A 21,650-nucleotide genomic window follows, 5' to 3' on the forward strand; every position below is an offset into this window, starting at 1 on the left:
GAAACTTTTGGGTTTGACATCCAGGTAACCTCATTACCCACCCACCCTCTCTCTCTCTCATACTCTGCTTATACTTTTTTCTCCATTCATTCAAGCATTACGTGCCTGCCTGAGGGCTTATTATCTGTCAGGGGATAATTGGATTTTGGATGATGAATTGATTGGGTCTTTACTCCCTGTCCATAGACAAGCAGTGTTGAGAGAAGCATCAGTACTGAGCAGGATTTGGGCTCGTGTGTGTGTTGGGTGAAGGAGAACAGTCTGGCAGAGAGTAGTGGGTTAATGACAGGTAAGTTATCAAGACACCTGCTCACTTCTGTCGAGCACCAGTGTCATTCATACTTACTAAAATCTCTTTGTCTCTCACCTCAGGTGATGTTATTATAACGGTCAACAGTGTGTATATTGCTGGATTCACTCAGCAGCAGATCAACAATCTGGTTCAAAAGTCCTCCACCTTAATGTAAGACTCAACACTATTGTCTATGTTACGTTTTTGATGATTAATGTACAGTTATACAATGTATTTTCAGCGGAAAAAGAATATAAAAATGCTACAGTAAAAAAATGTTAGTTTGTTCACTGAAATATTTTTATTTTAATTGTTTGTGAGGAAAAAATATGAATTAGCATAATTTATGGTTAAAGTCTACATATTTAATATTTAATTAGATATAACAGGTCACCACATGTATACACACACATACCTTTTTATTAAGGTTTTATATTATTGTTATTATTGTTGTTGTTGTTGTTATTATTAAGTATTTTAATGTCATTTTTAATAAGAAAAGTAGAAGTCACATTTTTATTAATGGCCCCTTTGTAAAGCATCGCATTTGATTATATTTCATTCAAAATGTTTAATGCAGTGCTTATTGGATTGCAATAATTTTTATAATATTACAATATGTGACCACAAAACCAGTCTTAAGTGCCAATTTTTCCGAAATTGAGATTTATACATCATCCGAAAGCTGAATAAATAAGCTTTCCATTGATGTATGGTTTGTTAGGACAGGACAATATTTGGTCGAGATACAACTATTTGAAAATCTGGAATCTGAGGGTGCAAAAAAAAAAAACGAAATATTGAGAAAATTGCCTTTAAAGTTGTCAAAATTTAGTTCTTAGCAATGCATATTACTAATCAAAACTGAAGTTTTGATATATTTACGGTAGGAAATTTACAAAATATCTTATACTTAATATCCTAATGATTTTTGGCATAAAAGAAAAATTAATCATTTTGACCCATACAATGTATTTTTGGCTATTGCTACAAATATACCCGTGCAACTTAAGACTGGTTTGTGCTCCAGGGTCACATATGTGTTTTAATACTGTCTTAATAAAGTATTAGTATCATTGTTATTATATAATAAGCTCAATGAACCAGTCAAAACCCTGTCTAACCCTAGTTTTTATTGTAAGTGCTGCTTGATCTGAATATATTTTTTTGTCTTGTCTTTTGTTGACTGTAGGATGGAGATTATCAGAGGTTCTACAGAAAAGCAGAGACAATTGCTTAGCAAGCTTTATCTCCTGAAGGTGATTTTCTTCAAAATATTGACATTTCTTATTAGCCTCAGTCCCATTTTGTACCCTAATTATGTATCTTTATAACACTACATAATCATTCTTCTCCTGTTTCGCGTAACTTGTGTATCAGTAGATATTTACGGTCATGTTGTTGTATATTGGGTAACTGTGTGAATCGTGAACAAAACAGGTTTCTTCATGCTTAACAGGTTTTTTTCTTTCTCTGTGTTTCCCCCTCACATTTACACCACACTACAGATACAGTTTACAGAGAAATGCGAAGAGCTTCAGACACTCATCGCAGAGGAAGTGCGTCTGGCAGGAGGTGTGTGTTAATGTGTGTTTGTGTGTGAGAGTAAGACAGAGAGATGTGGGCATAAACTACCCACAAGTGAAACGCATCATTTCCCCATAAAGCCACGCTCTGCCCTCAGGATGCCAACAAAAGCATCAGAAGATCTGTTTGTGTGTGTGTGTGTGTGTGTGTGTGTGTGGGCGGAATGTGGGGAGTGTGTGTGCTTATATGTAGAAATTCTGCTTTTACAGGAAGAAACTTTGCTGACAATTCTTGATACTGTTCTGATATGAAACTACAGCAAGTCTACACTGTAAACAACTAAATTAACTGGTTTATTCAAGTAAAATGTATTCAGTATACCTATACCCAGTGATGCCTTAAAAGAACCATTTTTGGTTCCGTAGTGTAAAGAACATTTTAATAATTTAACGGATCTTTTGCCACTATAAGGAAAGGTTCCATGGATGTTAAAGGCCCTTCGTGAAACATAGATGACAATAAAGAACCTTTATTTTTAAGAGTGTGCATCAACAAGGGATCAGCTGGTCAGGAATTACATATGTTAAAAAGTATTAACATAGTATCACATATTGCATAGAACAGCATAATACTTTATAATGAATAATAAACAAACAAAATTGAAAATTGCACCAAATTAAATATTTTCAGTTAAAATTGGTTTTCATTTCAGTTACACAATAACACAAACACTTTAGTGCCAGTAAATGAAAACAATCTGTTCCTGTTTTCAGGTGCTGTGGAAAACATCCAGAAGTTAAATGTCCTTCCTGCAGGATCCTCTGCGAACCTTTGCTGACAGTATGGACAGAGAGTTTTTTCACACTTCTAATGCAATCAAACACACCTAATCAAGGTTGTGGGCTTCACTGGAAAATTAAAGGCTAGTGCATTAGAGTAGGCTCGAAACTAAGCTCTCTGGTAAAGTAGATTTTAAAGCCATTTTAAAGTTAGTCCAGGAAAACAAATCCTGGCCATATGCTCAAGGAGACCCCATGAGAGACCCTGTTCAGACAGCATATTTTCTGTACAATGCTACATCGTGGTTTGAATTAGTGAGTGAAAAGCTAAATATTGATGTACAGAGATGGAATTATTTAACTATTTATTTAAATCATGTATTTGTGTATTTTACACTATTAAGCAGTCATTTTTATTGTCAGTTTATTTCATTTGATCTAATTGATATTTTGTCTAAATGTGTTTTGTGTATTTATGTACGAAGTTCTCTAATATTTATTCATTTCCATATTTATATAATGCCTCTTTAATAAACTTTTATGCTTTGGTGCTTTGTAGCGCAGGCTGGTTCTGTTTGGGCTGTTTCTCACTGTACACTTAATCTTGCTGAATGTGGTTTGCATAAGTTGATTTGTCTGCTGTTTGCTTCTGCTGAACACGTAGGTTTCCCAGATATCATCTCAGTCAGTGGTAAAACACCAGATGCACTTCTCATTCACCACATAGATCTTAAGCCTGGCAGGAAATGACACGTCATTGACAGTACATCCCGTATCACAGACGAACCTTAGCGTTCTCATCACTTTTATAATACTTGATTGACAGGATAATTGATGCCTCATTCTGTGTTCAACCTCTTTGAGACCTAATTTTTAGCTTCTTAAAAGACTTTGCAGAATATCTTTACAGTATGTATTGAATGGCAGTCACAAAGCTCAAACAAACTGATGTAAACACAAGATTTTGTTAATTTCATAGCTAACCCAGGGAATGTTCATCTAATCAGATTAATACTGAAAGAGTTATTGAAGTCTTGCTTATTATGTGTAAGATTTTAGTATCTAGTTATTTTGTTTGTTCAAACAGATCAATTGTTTAAATTTATACTTAATGCAGTTTAACTTTAGAGTGCTTCTTTTTTGACACATACGTAGGACTTATTGATTGATTGATTGATTGTTATAACTCATTTCATAATTACTTCTAGTGGTTTACTGAAATATGGTGAAAGTGTACTGCTGAATGTACCAACAAGCATTTATAGTAAAATAAAATGCATGCATTTAATGTCATTTCTATTGAAATGTGTATGTCATGTATTCAAATATATTTGTAATTAATGAAAATATGTAACTTTAAATGTAATATCAAGTAACAATCTACAGTTATAATTATAATTGAGCAGTCAAGACTGAAGTGTGCTCCTTTAAAGCACAACAAAAGATAATTATTTCACTTTTAATTTTGCTTTATTACAATGTGCACTTTTTAAAGGGGAGAAACATGAAAGTTTTCTGTCTTTAAGTACATTTATGTGGCATTTTATTTCAATAACATATTATCTGCAAGTCGTTTTTTTATATATATTTTTTTGAAGAATTAAAGTATATACTTAAAATAAACTTATATAAAGTACACTACAAGCGCACATTCAGTACAAGTAAGCACACTTCTTTTTCACAAGGGAAAATAGAAACCTGCTTCCCACAAACAGGAGGCTGACTATTTAGCATCTCCAGAAATGTTGGACTGTGAAAATACAATATCCACCTGACAGAAAGCCTGTTACCCTTATGTAAGTCTAGGAAAACAAAACTTTGCTGTAGAAGAATGCCAAGACATCTCACATCTTCAAAACATTTGAATGTTCCCAGAAAGAGCCCATTAACCCCACAATTCCATGCTCACTCCCAGAATTAGAAGCCAATCAACACTGTTCTCCAAACAATGGTGATGAAATTCTCATCAGCTTCACCACTGGGAATGAGAATGAGGCTGCGTCACCCAATGCCAGTAGATTCCACTGAGTCGTGAAGGGAGGGACACAGACACAGCCATGCACAGACTGCTCACCACAAGAGACTACTTCTGAGCATAACTTCTCCTTCAAGGTCTCCTCTCCTTCCCAAACCGCAGGAACCATAGACAAGAACAAGAACAAGGTAAGATGCATTATTGAGCGAATACAGTGAGCTTTTAGAGTTTGCGTCAGTGTGGTGGTTGGTTTCTGTGTTTGTACTATCAATGCAAATCTCCATAGACTAGTCATTGAAGGTATAAGTTAACTTTTCGCATTCAGGTGGTTTGGTTTACTTCTTCAAAGTGCTTAAGTTGTGTTATATTGAGGAAAAACTCATTTTGGTTAGATAAATTATACAACCATGAAGAGAACAGCAATGATGCTTTCAAAATGTAAACTGGAAGATGCCTAGACATGGTTACTTGGGCAGATATTCTCGCTTTTCTGTATTTATGTAACCGTATGGCACAATTTCCCAGTTCTTGTACGTTATGTAAGGCCTCTCATTGTTGAAACATACAATAAGAATTGTGTACTTGCAATTCTCATTCCAGCAGTTGGTCACTTTGTTTAGTCAAATCAAATTAAAATTCCTCAAAACAACTTTGCATCTTTTGCCAAGTCTCATCCTATCCTTTCGAGAACTTACCAAAAGTCTTTTCCTAATTTGGACACGACAACCCATCGTGCTGATTGAAAGCACTGTCATCTGAATACCATATCAGGTAAACTGGAGAAATGACAGCACAGTCATTTGTTAATTATCATATTAATACAGAAACCAATCATTACAGGCATGTTACGTCTCGTCAGTTTGGTGTTTTTTTTGGGAAAATGGACTGGAATTCAAACTTAGAATTTGTCTCTTTTTCTTTATAAATTTACAACTGCTGAAATCTCAGGACAGGAAGTGACATCAATGGAGCAGAACGACAAGGACACATTGGAAGCTGAGAAACAGCAAATGAATGGTCAAACAGAAGAAGCACCTCAAGAGATGACGACACCTGAAGACCCAGCGAATACAAGTGAGAATAATACCGATACAAATGAACAAGAAAAAAGTGAGGACAATGCAGAAAAGAATGAAGAAGAAACAATTGTGAGTAATGGAGATGAAGAGGAAAATACAAATGAAGAAAAAGATGAAGAGGAGGATGAATTGGGCGATGGTTTCCAGCCTTCGGTTGAGATGTCAATCCGGCTATTTGAAAAGGACAAAGGGGAAATCAACCGCCCTATTAGCAGGTACAACACTGTCAGCTACAGGAAGATTAAGAGAGGAAGCACAAAGCAGAGAATAGATGAGTTTGAGTCCATACTGGATGTATAACAGTGAATGTATGTTTTCATGTGGTTCCTTCAAAAGTATGTGATTGTAACACATGCTCACACACAATCACATGAACAGTATTTTCTGACAGCTTCATTGCAGCCTATATCACATTTTTGTAGAGATCAGTAGTTGTAGAAATCACATTTTGTAGAAGCTTCAAGACAACTGCCTCATCTCTGATTGATTTTAAGTAACCCCTCATTTGGCAGCGAGCTGGAAAAACAACATTTATTTGTCTACAAATGAGATTTTTCATTCATGAATGCTCCTTCAAATAACAGGCAGTCTGTCTGACTAATGCAGGCCTGATCTCTACTGTGTAAGTAGTTGCCAAATCACCATTAATGAATTACTGGAAGAGCTTACAGTTACATTAGCATGAAGGGCATTATTGTATTCCTGTTTAAAATTTGAATTCTAATGTAAATCTACAAGTTTCTAATGTTGTGTTTATGGTTTCGTGGCTTTGTAAAACATGCTCACACATTTTAAAACACAGCAATAGACATAATAGCAGTTTATCATTTCCATATTCAGATTTGTATATGTAATGTCTGCATACTGTGATTATATCTTTGGACAATTAGTAGTTTTCATTGTTTTCTATAATGACATAATGTTACTTGATATCTGCCATACTAGAAACTGCATTCATGTAATCTGTAATAGTTGTTGCATTCATGTAAAAGTTGTTATGGCTTTCTTTTTCTCTGACTACACAAAAATATTCTTTTTTTCATCTGGTGAGGTCAAATAAAATCTGTGCAATAATTGGCTTAAATTGACTGTAAATATCTTTACATTTTAACCAAGTTGAGACAACACATTTAAATGTTTTTATAATATAATATAATATAATATAATATAATATAATATAATATAATATAATATAAAAATATATAATATAATATAATATAATATAATATAATATAATATAATATAATATAATATAATATAATATAATATAATATAATATAATATAATATAATATAATATAATATAATATAATATAATATAATATAAAAATATTTCATTTGTGTACCTGCATGTCATGTGATCATTAACCAACATCAGTGAACCGTGAACATGCAAATGTGATACTTAATTATAAAAATATTTATTTTAAAGTCTCAGGGGCACTTAAAGTAAATATATTAGGTGAAAGATGTTCAGCTGACAAAAAGGTATAATATAATATAAAAATATTTCCTCACCACTAGATGGCAACATTGTTTTGTCTTGATTTAAAGGGTGAGGAAAGCGGTTTGCATGACGTGCCTCTGTCTAATTTCACAAACTACATTTCTGTTAATGGGTAAAAACGTCTTCATTTGAATTTTGAACATTATCCGTGATCACACGTACGTTTCTAAGCAAAATCCTGACTGTTATGTGTCCTGTTATGCATAGTTGTAGAATTGCAACATTCATCATCAACTAAAGAAAATAAATAGACATGGATTATTTGAAACAAATCATCGACAACCCTTTATAAACCAGGCTAATATAAAACCAGAATAAAACGACAACTTGGATAATAAAATCTAACTTTGACACGACGAAGGAAGACCAACAAATTGTTTACCGTTGTTTAACTAATCATTTTTACGTGGCATCTAATGTATGTATAATCAATGTAATGAGATATTTACTGCAGTAATTAGTTTAATTTGGGTGTTTATGACCCGACGGACTTTTTAGTTATGTCTTTGTGTTTCTGGCCTCTCTCTAATGGCTCATTGGGAGTCTGTGTGGGTTTGGTGTTGTTTCCTCTGTTAGCTTTATAAATGCTTGAACTTTACATTACAAATCTCACTAATTGCTTTTTATTTGAAGGCAGTTTATGCATATCACTTCCATTCCTCCAGCCACATCACCTGCTGCTGATTGATCGTAAAGTACTACAGGTTACATTAATGTTTTCGTAATTCTGCTGGAGGTTTATTTAGGCAAAACGAGACTAGGCTTTTGGCCTGGCTTGTTTGAGTCAGGTCCGGGCCTCATTTGAATGGTGACAAATGTCATGCTGCCATGGCAACGGGAGGTTTGTAACTGTTATGGTGCAGCCTGCCTGGGCTGGGGGTCGGAAGGCACTTCCTGGGCAACACACGTCCCCCGTGGTTTAGGCTCGTAATTGACCTTTCCTGACAGAGAGCGGTGCGGCTTTTCATTTTCCCTTTCTCTATCCCTTTTCTACTGTTTCCTCTTTCTTTCTGGTTTTGTCGCTCTCACTCTTTCTGTCTGCCCAGAGAGCAGGTTGCATCACGGTGGGCTGAAATGCCACGATTGGCCCGGGGCTTTTACGCAGCGCTTTCTGACTTCCTCTGGCTCTCTTTGCCTGTTTGAGGCATGTTTACGCAGTAAGGACCATGTGCTTGTCTGCTAGTTTTGTGTCAGATAAAGAAGAAACAAGCTTCTCATGGGTTGCAACTTTTGAAGTATAATGTATTACACTCCAATATTTGGATACTGAAGCCACACTGAAATGTGTAAGTTTTATTGGATTAAACAGCATAACAAAACTATTTATTTATTTATTTATAATATATATAAGTTTATTTATTTATTTAAAAAGAAACACAGCACACCCTTATCAAGCAAAAAAAAAAAAAAAAAATTACTTATGGTAGGCTTTAAATGCTAAAACAATAGATACTGCCCTATGGAAATAAAATGTCCATTGTTATTGTGATCTAAAACCAAAACTAAAACTATATAAAATATTTTCATCACTTGAAACCAAATAAATGTTAAATTAAATACAATAAAATATTTAAAAAATGTAACTTTTTATTTCAGCTAGTTGCCATTTTTGTTTAGTTCAACTTGAAGTAAAATAAAACTAAAACAACTGAAACTGAATAAACTAAAATGAATAAATAAAGATGAATAAAAATATATTTACAAAATCTAAAACTATTACAAATGATAAAAACACACAACAAAATGATTAAAACAGGAAAACAGAAAATATAAAAAATAAAATCTAATTAAAAATATTATCAAAATCTATAATAGTATATCAATGATGCTAAAATAACACTGATAAGTCCACGGAAAAGCCAAATGCAAAGTAGCTTCAAAAAGGTCATAATAATAATAAACTAAATAAATAAATAATTAACATTTACAGAATTTGACATTACTGTTTCATGCTGCTTTCTAAAGGCTAGTCAGGATTCATATTTGTGAAATTAATCACTAATTATTTTAATATTTTCAGGTTTATACATCTAACAGTACGCTAATGGGGGTAGAAAAAAGTTTTACTATAATAATAGAATAAGAAATGATTTATATTGTATATATGTTATATGAAAATATATAAAATTGTCTAAATTTATGCCAATTTTATTATTTTTATTATTATTTTTCACTGTATGGACAGTTATAAATGAGCACTTCGGGGGTGCCTGTGTTTGAATTGTCTAAAAGTGTCCAAATACTTTTGAGACCACTGTAGGAATGAGTTGAATCTATCAGTGTGTAAAAACAATTTTTTGTAACAGTACAGTGAATGCCAGCTCCGTATTTTATGTGCAGATGAATCCACAGATGCTGACATGTTCAACATCTTCATTCTAACAGATCTGCAGATGATGTACAGAATAAATGATGATTTGAGAGCAGGAGGTCGCCTCGGAAGTGTGAGTCATCCGTCAGTGTTTGTGTGCTGTGAGAGCGGCCCACTGTGGCCTGACTCTACGGCAGACATTCATGAACCCCCCTCACGCCATGCTCGCTCCACAATGACAGCTTTGTGAAGGATGGAAGAGAGCTGCTGTGGAAAATATTCAAGACGCTGAGGGAAAGAGAGAGACAATGAGAGAAAAAGAGGAGCTATCAAAGTGTTTAGTTCACAAAGCCTGCGAGTGTTCCGGCTCAGTTGAGTTTGAAGCGGGTGAGAGACAAATAGAAAGCTCGCGTCTTGTGGTAAACATGGGGTGGGGTCAGGAGGGGTCACTGTTCTCTGTGCATTCAGTGGGTGGATGTGATGGGTTTCTGGAGGCCTGTTCCGCTGTCCATTCTCTCTTCAGGTCGGCTCTAGAGACCAGTGGCGTCACAGTGGCTCACAACGGACATGCCATGACAGAAAGCACAGGAACTGATGACGTCTCACATCGTTTAGGGGGAATTCTGAGAGAAATGGCCATCTGAAAATACTAATTTCTTACATAATACGCACATAATACAGAATTTCTTTGCATAAACTCAACAGATTCAAAAGAAGTCAGAAGTCAGAAAGAGCTTTATTACCAAGTATTTTTACACACACAAGGAATTTGAATTATCAACTTAAAAAGACTCAAACTTCACATTCTTGTAACTAATAAAATATGCTTAAAAATCTATTTCATTTAAATTGTTAATAATTGTAATATTAGATTAAATTAAGAATCAATAATAACAACAACAACAACAACAACAAGAATTATTATTATTAAACAAGAAACAGAAGAAAATCGTATAGTAATATACAGTAGCTAAATCAATAAATAAATGCATTTATATGAGACACATTTATATAAGCTGTTTAATTTGAATTATTAATAATTGTAATATTTAATAAAAATGGTGACAATAAAATATGATGATGATTATAAAGAAGAAATAGAAAGAAATAATTAAATAAATAGATAGATAGATAGATAGATACATGTATCTTAAACTTCACATTCCTGTAATCAGCTAATAAAATAAGATTTAAAATGATAATAAATACAAAAATAATAAATTCAATTATTAATAATAATATTTTAAAATGTTAACATTTTCTAAATTTTTTTTTTTTTTTAGATTTCAGTACCAATAATAATTATTTATAATATTATATGTTAAATAAAAAATATGATATTAAAGAAGAAAAATAAACAGAATAAAATCATACAAATACATACATACATACATACATTCATACATAGTGCCTTTATCATACAGTGCTTTTACAGAATGGATTTTTCTAGTCTATTATATAATTTTCCAAAATATTGAGAGAGAGAGAAAAAAGAGAAACAAAGAAAGAGAGAGATATACGTACATATAAAGAGAGAGAGAGAGCAGAGGGAAGGGAATTAGAAAGTGTGACCCCAGGATAGTGGAGGTCACAAGAGGTTTTCCTGGTGAGTAGTCCTTTGGGGTCTCTTTAAGCTTTGAGTGACAGGCATCCATTGTGATGGCTGTGAACCGCTGCACTCCGGTTTCTATCCATTCTTATCACCAAACCAGGGATGGTCTGAAGAGATGGCCGTCCGCAATGCATAGAATAAGGATGGCTTTCCACCACAAATGACCACAGAGTCGTTTGTGTCCATCCAGGAGGGAGAGGTTGAGCGGAGAGGAAGTGTGATTGTGCTGGATGCACAGGTGCTTGATAACTGCTCTGAGAAGACACGGACAGCGGACGGCCTGACGTGGGGGGTGGGGAAGAGTTTATGCAGGGAGCAAGTCGGGTTTCCCAAAGGACGGCATTTTAATTTCTAATTCATTAATCTCCTCTGTGCAGCCATCCTGCTTTGTGGAAAACGAAGGCCAGTATAAGATTCACCTGACTGGCTCAAGTCAAGGTCACAAGGTATGAAATCAGAGATATACTAAGGTGCCTCATTCTCATCTAAGAGAGAGAGAACGGACCACAAAAGTAGTCAAATCTAAAATCAGCCGCATGAGGGAAATGGCTAAATAAACATAATGTCTTAAGGAAATTGCAGGTAATCAGAAACTAATCTTTAGATCTTTTTCATGTGTGATGTAAATAGTAAGGTGTGCTTTGTTCAAAATCCCTTTCAAAAAACGACGGGAAAAGAGTATGTCTGAATTCACATTATACGTAGGGAAAGTACCTGGATGACCTGCTAGGCCTACTTCTGGAGAGAGTGGAGTCTTTACTATCCCATGAGGCCATGGATTTGTGAAACGCAGGGAAACAACACTGACACTGGTAGGTCTCATGACAATGTCAAGCCATTCATACTACATATTACTTTCATACTACATTCATTTATACTACACACATTAATACAATAGGACAGACTTTTTAATGGTTGCAAAGTACCCAAACAGTCTTGATTCATTATAATAGCATGACCAAGTCCGACACCTTTTTTTTAAATCTTAGCTGACAGAATATTGTACACACTACACACATATTTTTGTACTTATAACATAAAAGAGTTTTAATACAGAAAATCTACATCATGTCAAAAATGCATAAAAACGATACAAAGGTAAGTTCACACCAATACAAATATGTTTTTATTCACATAAATTCAATCTAATTTTGCATGCAATTTGTCTATATACCAATGCACAAAAATGCTTTATTGTCACATATTAAGACCACTGACGGCATCCAATTCTGAATGTTCAGTTTGTTTGACTCTGAACAGATGCATTAACAGCCATTAATTAAGAATTATAAATAATTTATAAACTATTTTCGCACCAAACATAGCATATGTCCATCTGCAAGATTTCGGTTAAAGACCGCTTCATCTGGAAAGCATCTGCTACAAACACATCTTTAAGATGTCAGTTTTACATACATTCTAAATCATAAACATCTTAAAGACATTTTCTAAATGGGAAACAGGAAAGAGACGTAGAGACGTATTGCCAATGAACAAACATCTTCCAGATGTAAAGATGCACTTCAAATAATATAGACCTCTCTGAGATGTATATGTGTGCTATCAGGGTTGTCTTGGTGTAAACAGTCAATGGAAATTTCCCATCATGCAAGAAAAACCAATGTGTGTTGCTCAGTGCTTTTGGTAGTGTAATGGTTCTCACAGATTCTCTCTCTCTCTCTCTCACACAGTGTGGTTATATTCTTACACCTTTGTGGGTGTACAATAATTCCTATTTGGGATAGAAATCAAGACAATATTTCATATGCCCACTGCTGTCTGAGGGACTGTAGAGTATTATGATCTGTCTGCCTGGAGGCAGAGAAATGGTCAGGGAAAATGGTGACAAAAGAGACGCTAAAACACAGAGAGCCTACTGTTTATAGTCACTTTCCCCACACACACAGAACGAGAGAGAAACAAACAAAACAAGAGAGACTAGGGAGGCAGACAAAAGAATCAGCTCAAGGAATGGTGGGAATTTAAGACTTAAAGAATGGGAATAGTGATTTCTCATGTGCTAAAAGAAAGAAGCAGAAATGATAGCGCTGTGAGATGGGAAAGAGGCCCACTTCACTTCAGTGGTCTTGTTGCTGCTGGATTCAGTGTTTCCTCATTCATACACACTTCTATGTAACTTCTCTGTTCTATCTCTTCCCAGACAATGCAACCTCACATCACAAAAGCAATCGGATCATCATCAAATTAAGAGAGAATCATTATTTCACCATCCATCTAGCTGTTTTCATAATTTTGGCTGACGGGAAAACCGGAAGAGTGATCCGGTCCAGGATTACTGATGACTCTGAGTTGATTGGGAACTGTACTTCAATGGTCAATGTTCCGCTCTTAAGATAAATCCCGCCATTCCCTCAGCATCATTCCTCTCACATTCTCTAATTAGTTTTCAGTATGCTAGAAGAAGATGGATTATCACCTAATATCTCCTCTCGAAAATTACAATATGATTTAAACAGGTCTCTATCTTTGACAAAGAGGAAAAAGTTCATGTTAGACCAACATGAAACTGTTTATTGGGCTCTCAGTATTTTCTCAATTGCTTTTACAATAATAATAATAAACAACAAAATTGACCCAATATATTATATTATTTAATTTTTTATTACAACATTGAAACCACATTGAAAGAACAGTGGGAAGTGACAAGACAGATATCGTGTTTAAGCATATGAAAACAATGAATAATGATCAAATCCCCCTTTTAATGAATAAAATGAATGGAAACGTGCAAAAAAAAAACATGAACATGAAAAAACATGGTAGAGGAGAGTGGGGTATATGAGTAATTTTTTTACTCAAGATACGGGAAAATGAGGCAGAAGTACAATGAAAGTATCTAAAGTAATTTCCTATTATTTTAAATGATCAGAATGTAACTATGACAGAGGGTTCTAAAAATATGGCTTCGTATAAAAAAAAGTGTTTCATAAGCTTAATTTGCCCCAGTGGGTAAGATGCACCATCTGAATGAATCTGATTCAAACCCATGTGAAATTTTAAAGATAATAATAAAAACTAATTTAATAATCAAATTTCCTTTTACAAACAGTCATAATTCTCCTCTTAAAGCTAACTTAAAGAACATAAAACCAAATTAAGTTTAAATTGCAGTCTTTAATGGTTTGCATTTCTGAAACCATATGTTGAACACCAAAGTTGTATAACCTTCCCAAAAACAGACAGTTTATTAAGTAAAATTAAATAAAAACTGAATTAAAATGAAGGAATAAATGTCACTGAAACTAATAAACATTTTAGTCAAAAGATTCTTGGCATGGTAGCTTTTCTGCAATGTCGACCAGGCCATTAGGGACTACAGATGGAATGATATATATGATTATAATGTGATGAAAAGCATCTTCTGGTTCTTATCAGAGAAGGTTTTGGTGCACTTGTACACTGTCCCTATCAAATAAACTACAAATGTATATATGATGAACTAAACCAGTTGCGTAATTTCACATTGAAATACCAGTTTATACTTCAGAGATTTAATTTAACTTAAGTGCCTCATGGTGGGGTAAGTCAAAACGCTGGCTCAATTTACCCCACAGCATTTGACTCACTTTGCCCCAAATAGCTGCCATTTTGAAAAAGCTAGCAAGCTTACTAATTCAGACTAATATTTAGCTAAATGATTTGAATGGTTATATATGTTGCTAAATCACCTATATGTATCATATATTTTTAGACTGGATATAACATTTGCCATTACATCTGTTATGCTACAATTTTACTTTGACAAGCCAAAAACTGTTAAAGTAAATTGGTGCCTTCCTCTTCTCCCATGTGTTTCTCTTTTTCACAGTCTGGCAGAAATGATGGATGGTTCCAAAATACATGGTCACATGACAGTAAAAGTGTACAGTTGCCAAGATACAGGGGCGGGTCAACTTACCCCACTCTCCCTATGTTTAACTGGTTTTGAGATCAGTATACAAATGAAGACTTGCACCCATATCTCAGTTCCCGTCAAACATAAGCTTAGACTCTGACCACAGTTTATAGCACAATGTCTACTGCTCTGGGTCAGTGGGTGGCATCATCTCTTCAGCAGCCTCAGCTGGGTCCTAATGGTGTTTGGCACTTTTGGCACTGCAGACTTTTAGAAAAACAAGTCTCCTGAAATGCACTTTTCACACTCTCACTAGTTCATTTAATTTGCATGCACTTTTTTAAATTGAATTTATTATTATTATTATTATTATTTTATTTATTTTTTTCAGTTATGAACATTTTCATCACAGGATCATTTCAACCACATCTCAGATAATTAAAAAAAACTTCTTGAAAGATAATTTAAAAATGATAATAATTTTCACACAAAATATAAAATAGTTAAGTAGATCAGATAATTACACAAAAACAATACACTGTAAAAATAAATTCCGTTAAATTTACGGTAAAAAAATATGTTTATTTCACAGATTCGTTTGAAAAGTAATCATTCATTTTTTTAAATCTAATTTTCATAGAATCTGGGACAAGGTTAAAACAATATTCTATACATAAAAGGCATTTAGCAAGTAGATGATGAAATAAATAATAAAGACATGATGAAATGTTTCCAAGACAGATTTCCACGAAGGAACACCCACCTACAGATTACGCCACTCACTTGTGATTTTATCCTTCTTTTATGCTTTTTAATTTATACATTTTATTCTGTCTAACATTTTTATAGGAGCACTTCCTATATTTATATCACAGCCCATATTTATTGCTGCTACCATACAAAGAAATAAAACGCTAAGTTTGATTCATAACGTTTTCCTTCTGAAATCTTCTTGCACTAGCCTCCTTCCTCAACTTCTTTGTCAGTTTTTAGGGGAATATTTGTTTGCCGGTACCTGTGATTGTTGATTGATGTGGTATTTACCATATTTACACACCACAGCGCTCATCTCTGCTCGGGCCTCTGGGTGGCATTTAAACCCCTCAGTCCTTCAGTATTAAATCGTCCTCTGTCTTTCATGAAGGACCTGAGGGAGAGCCCATCCTGGACCTCTCATTTCTCTGTCATTTTCCTCTTAATTACTTCCTATACATGCCTGTTTGTAATATCCACCTTGTCCTCTGAGCAGTTTGTTAGGAAAGGACCCTCACTTTAGGATTTCTTGCACCACATAAGACTATATAATACCAAGGTGATGATTATTTTAACCTAATGTACACCACTTGTTGTCTTCCCTTCACATGGTATTTTTCCAGACGCCTTCATAATAGCTCATCTCTTTCATAAGAGATCATTGGATGACTCATAAATCATCCTTAGGACACAGAATCCATTTTTTGTCATAAAACAGTGTTGTCAGAATTGTAACAACAGAACGCTGAACTCTGAGAAAGTTTACATGTTTAATGAGCCATGAACATGTGAGTGGATGCGTGTGGTGTGAGGATTTTTGTTTTAACAGCGCTGTTTGCAAAGGCTTGATAAAAACCCTTCATCCAGCACGTTTTGAGCAAGTCAAAAGCCAGCAAGAGAAAACAGGTGTAATAAGTCTCTTAAATGTGTGTATTTGCAGGTTGCTATGGCAGCTCCAGCTCATGCTCTTTTGTGCTGGTAATTTTTTAATAAAGGCACAGCCTAACAATTCTGGACTGAGGGGTAATCATTAATTGAATGAATGAATAAATGAACAAATAAGGTTTTGTAAAAATATACGTTGTGTGTATAATTAGACATAGGCTGTTTACAGTTTTTTACGATTGCTTAAGCACAATTTTGAAAACAGGGCCCGGTTTGTCAAAACACTACACACAATTAACACAACCCTACACCAAAGTAGCACAACACTTCAGATCATTTGCAAAATGGAACACTTTTGTCAAAACTATACACAACTTTATAAAAACAATAGTGTATGTATTATTGTAGTACATTGTATGTGATGTGCTGTGAAGATAGATTTTTACCTCATTATTACTACTACTTATAATTTAGAAATGTGTTATAAATGTGTTATTATTTACAAATAAAAACTGTTTAATTTCTCTTGATTTATTTTGCACTAGTTTTGAAATGGATTAGCATCAATCATAGCAAAATCACCGTTTTCAGTTACCAATGATGTCAGTCATAACTAATTTATTGCAAGTTTCTAGTGAAAAATAAATGTCACTGCTAATAAATATTATTTTATTCTCCATCATATTTAACATTCCTTTTAAATACCTTTGACAAGTGCCACATTCCAGTGTGTGTGTGTGTGTGTGTGTGTGTGTGCATGTGTGTGTGTGTGTGTGTGTTTTAATTGGCCTTATGGGGGAGGTGATCTTGCACAGAGATCAGGTTAATGAGGATTGCGCGTGCTTTAATTGGCCTTATGGGGGAGGTGATCTTGCACAGAGATCAGGTTAATGAGGATGTTAATATAAACATAATGGACATTTCCCACAGGAAACAATGTCCTGTTGTTCTGGACATGAAAATTAAGGCACTGTGGGGTAGCGGACGAATCAATTAGTAGAATTTGAAACTGTACTTACATCGTCACACAATAGAAATGTGGCAATCATTTCCATAAGTTTGGCAGGACCTTTCAGCGATGTTTATTCACATATTTCTACATCAGTCTGAACTGTTCTGGAAAATGCTATAAAATCCAAAAGGCATGCTGCATGTCTTTAAACACGTAAAGTAAAAATAGAAAGGTTTTGGCATTGAAAGCACAGAGGCTATTAACAAGTGTGCTCAAGAGCTGTTATCACAAGGATGAGAGATCTATTAGCAAGTGCTTGTTTGTGTAGATGAAGCTTTTTATTTGAAAATGAAGACTGCAGTGACTGAATTGCATCAGGCAGGCTAGAGAGATCAACAAAAAACTGAAGACAAATAGCAAAACTATTAACACAAATATTATTTTAAGCATTCGTTTGCTAGACTGCTCCTGGTGTTTTTCAGGCAGACTATTTATAATCAATTATCAATTGTCATTGGAATCAGAATTTGTACAATGAATATTCATGGGAGTATGCGACAGCGCGGCCGTGTAAAAGGATTCTTTGTGCTCGCAGCACTGCGGTCTTATTGTTGGGTTTTTGGCCTTTCGCAGTACACCATGTAAGGAAATGTGCTCTGTAAGTGATAGTGAGTTAGCACTCCTTCCTCCTAATCAGCCCCCAGCTCACCTCTTCCTACCAGGATATAATCCTAAGAAGCCCACCCCCAAATCCCCTTTATAAAACCTAATTAAATCATGCTAATGCCCATATTCCCTGGACATGACTGGCTTGGCAGATTTGAAACCAGCCAATTATGGGGTTAATCAGACCCTTGGTAATAAAGTTTCCCTCTCTCCTATACATTTGAAATGAAGCCAGAATCCTGAACTGGAGAGAGAGAGAGAGATCAGGTGTATTTATATGGTCTGATTTGCACATTTCCGCAACCACCGTTGCTATTGAGATTGTCACAACCCCCCAAAATATTTAGATCATCCAATATGGGTTTTTCAAAGGTTGATAGGTAAATTATTACATCCTCCTTCTCATTCCCGAATTTGCGGTTAGATCCATGGTTGAATCATTGTGTCCAAAATGTTAAATTTGCAGCATTTGAAGTACTCAAGAAGTAAGGAGACAAAACAGTCTTGATTGGAAATCATGGGTTCAGGCCTCAAATGATTGCTGCATCAAAGCATTTCTAATACTATGTTATTATTCTTATTGTAACGTAGATATTCCGACTGATGCCTATCCAAATGATTTTTTTTTCTCCTTATCTTTTCAGATCTATCTGTCCTTTGAGTGATTGGAGCATGTACAGATGACAAGTACAATGGCTGTTACCCTCCTCATCACACACACACACACACACACACACACATGACAGATCCACTCACAGAGAGTGACAGACTGAGAGGAGAGCATTGTCACATCTCTTCTAAGAGCTTCTGATCTAAAGATGTCACTTACATCCTAAACAGATTTTTATTCAAAAAAAGACATTTATTTTCTTTGACATATCAGATCTACACTGTAAAAAAAATTCTGTAGTTTTTACAAAATAATTTTGGCAGCTGTGGTTGCCAGAATAATTTTGTAAAAAAATTTCTCAGAACACACTCTGAAAGATACGAAGTCCGGTTCCTGCAGATGTGAGCTGATCGGATGTGATACTCTCAGCTTGAAGTCTTGTTTTTGGAGTCTGGTACAACAGAGAGAGAAAGACAGGCAGAATGGTGAGGGGGTCTCTTTTTTACAGCACACCCTAATGAGAGCTTCCCTGTTTAATTAATGTCTCAAGAATATTAATTCTGACCAAATCAATTAAGTAGCGGGTTAAGTAGGGGTGGTTTTTCTCAAAGCTATTCCCTGCGTAAAAGGAAACAAACACAAACAGGAGAGTGAGCCGGATGCTTATTATTGTGCATGCATCATTTCACCAGGCCTTGCGTTCCCTGCTGACTCTGGCTAATTCTAATTAAGACTAATGAAAGTCTCATTTATGAGAAAGCCTAAGACAGGTATGCAAACATTCAGAGTGGCTATGGCTCGCATGATAATGACCTCAATATCACTTGTTAATTTAAGACCTGCCTCCTTAGCAATTAAGCTGCCTGACACACCACAATTCTCTCTCTCTCTCTCTCTCTCTCTCTCTCTCTGAGTGTGTGTGTGTGTGTGTGTGTATGGGTGAGGGTGACGGTGACTGGATGAAGCCTGAGATCTTTATTTCCCCAGTCACACACCTAAAATCCTAATGATCCAACTGAGACACAGACGATATTTGATTTTTGATCTCACTCACTCACTCACTCACTCTCTGTAACACACAGACACGCACACCTTGGTCTCTATTGCATAATCTTGGCATAGGCTACGTAGATAAGAACAACACTTTGTGCGTTAAGAAAATAAATAAATCCACATTACAATGGAAGAATGTGATATTGTCGCAAGTATTTTTGCACAGTGTTTGTTTAACGTCATGTAATTGTGCAGCCCGTATGTTTTTTTTTTCTGAGGCTCGATATCGCTAAAGCCACGAATCACAACACGCCTCTATCCGGTTCTCGTGACGTCATCCGCGCAGCGCCTTCCCTCCTTCGCTTATTATTCCAGTCATTATGGTTAAACGTCGCTAATAATAGTAATGGTGATAATGCATGTCGTGACACTTATGGTTGTCGATGCCCGCATTACTGGCGCCTAGCTTGACAGTTTCTTAAGGGTGTTTCATAATGAACCCATTCGGGCTAGTTGCCAATAGCCTATGGTTTGAGTCAAAAGTCTAGTTTTATGCTTACTTTATACAGCAACATTTTTGAATGTTTTGTATGTTGGGTTCAAACATATTTTTGTTCGCAACTGTTTTATCAATTGTTGTTTCATGACAGTTTTGCTGAAAATCCATTTGTGACCCTGGGCCACAAAACCAGTCATAGCATATGTATAGCCTATATATTTGTAGCAACAGCCAACAATACATTGCATGAGTCAAACTCAAAGTTAACGATTTTTCTTTTATGCCAAAAATCATTAGGATATTAAGTAAAGATCATGTTCCTACCGTAAATATATCAAAACTTAATTTTTGATTAGTAATAGGCCTATGCATTGCTAAGAACTTCATTTGGACAACTTTAAAGGCGATTTTCTCAATATTTTTTTTAATGCACCCTCAGATTCCAGATTTTCAAATAGTTGTATCTGTACCAAATATTGTCCTATCCTAACAAACCATACATCAATGGAAAGCCTAGGCCTATTAACGTCATGTAATTGTGCAGCCCGTATGGTTTTTTTTTCTGAGGCTCGATATCGCTAAAGCCACGAATCACAACACGCCTCTATCCGGTTCTCGTGACGTCATCCGCGCAGCGCCTTCCCTCCTTCGCTTATTATTCCAGTCATTATGGTTAAACGTCGCTAATAATAGTAATGGTGATAATGCATGTCGTGACACTTATGGTTGTCGATGCCCGCATTACTGGCGCCTAGCTTGACAGTTTCTTAAGGGTGTTTCATAATGAACCCATTCGGGCTAGTTGCCAATAGCCTATGGTTTGAGTCAAAAGTCTAGTTTTATGCTTACTTTATACAGCAACATCTTTGAATGTTTTGTATGTTGGGTTCAAACATATTTTTGTTCGCAACTGTTTTATCAATTGTTGTTTCATGACAGTTTTGCTGAAAATCCATTTGTGACCCTGGGCCACAAAACCAGTCATAGCATATGTATAGCCTATATATTTGTAGCAACAGCCAACAATACATTGCATGAGTCAAACTCAAAGTTAACGATTTTTCTTTTATGCCAAAAATCATTAGGATATTAAGTAAAGATCATGTTCCTACCGTAAATATATCAAAACTTAATTTTTGATTAGTAATAGGCCTATGCATTGCTAAGAACTTCATTTGGACAACTTTAAAGGCGATTTTCTCAATATTTTTTTTAATGCACCCTCAGATTCCAGATTTTCAAATAGTTGTATCTGTACCAAATATTGTCCTATCCTAACAAACCATACATCAATGGAAAGCCTAGGCCTATTTATTCAGCTTTCAGATGATACATCTAATTTTATTTTTTTTTAA

The 21,650-nt window shown here is 35.1% G+C and overlaps 1 protein-coding gene across 2 annotated transcripts; it reads left to right on the top strand.

The window, feature by feature from the left end:
- Positions 1–4,634: 4,634 nt before the first annotated feature.
- LOC107709741 (ermin-like) lies at positions 4,635–18,915 on the top strand. 2 transcript variants are annotated; one of them, XM_016514343.1, is made up of 3 exons: positions 4,635–4,761; positions 5,522–5,867; positions 18,838–18,915. In XM_016514343.1, the coding sequence occupies exons 2-3, from the start codon at positions 5,539–5,541 to the stop codon at positions 18,875–18,877; spliced, it is 369 nt and encodes a 122-aa protein (XP_016369829.1). In that variant the 5' UTR covers positions 4,635–4,761; positions 5,522–5,538; the 3' UTR covers positions 18,878–18,915. The 2 variants fall into 2 exon arrangements, with proteins under 2 accessions (XP_016369829.1, XP_016369828.1); XM_016514342.1 differs by lacking the exon at positions 18,838–18,915 and having other exon boundaries at positions 5,522–6,697.
- Positions 18,916–21,650: the final 2,735 nt, after the last annotated feature.

The sequence above is a fragment of the Sinocyclocheilus rhinocerous genome, unplaced genomic scaffold, assembly GCF_001515625.1.
Source record: "Sinocyclocheilus rhinocerous isolate Xijiao unplaced genomic scaffold, SAMN03320098_v1.1 scaffold4039, whole genome shotgun sequence".
Lineage (NCBI taxonomy): Eukaryota > Metazoa > Chordata > Actinopteri > Cypriniformes > Cyprinidae > Sinocyclocheilus > Sinocyclocheilus rhinocerous.

What these genes read in the sequence shown, in the direction of transcription:
- LOC107709741 (XM_016514342.1), top strand. Translation starts at nt 5,539, where the DNA reads ATGGAGCAGAACGACAAGGACACATTGGAAGCTGAGAAACAGCAAATG.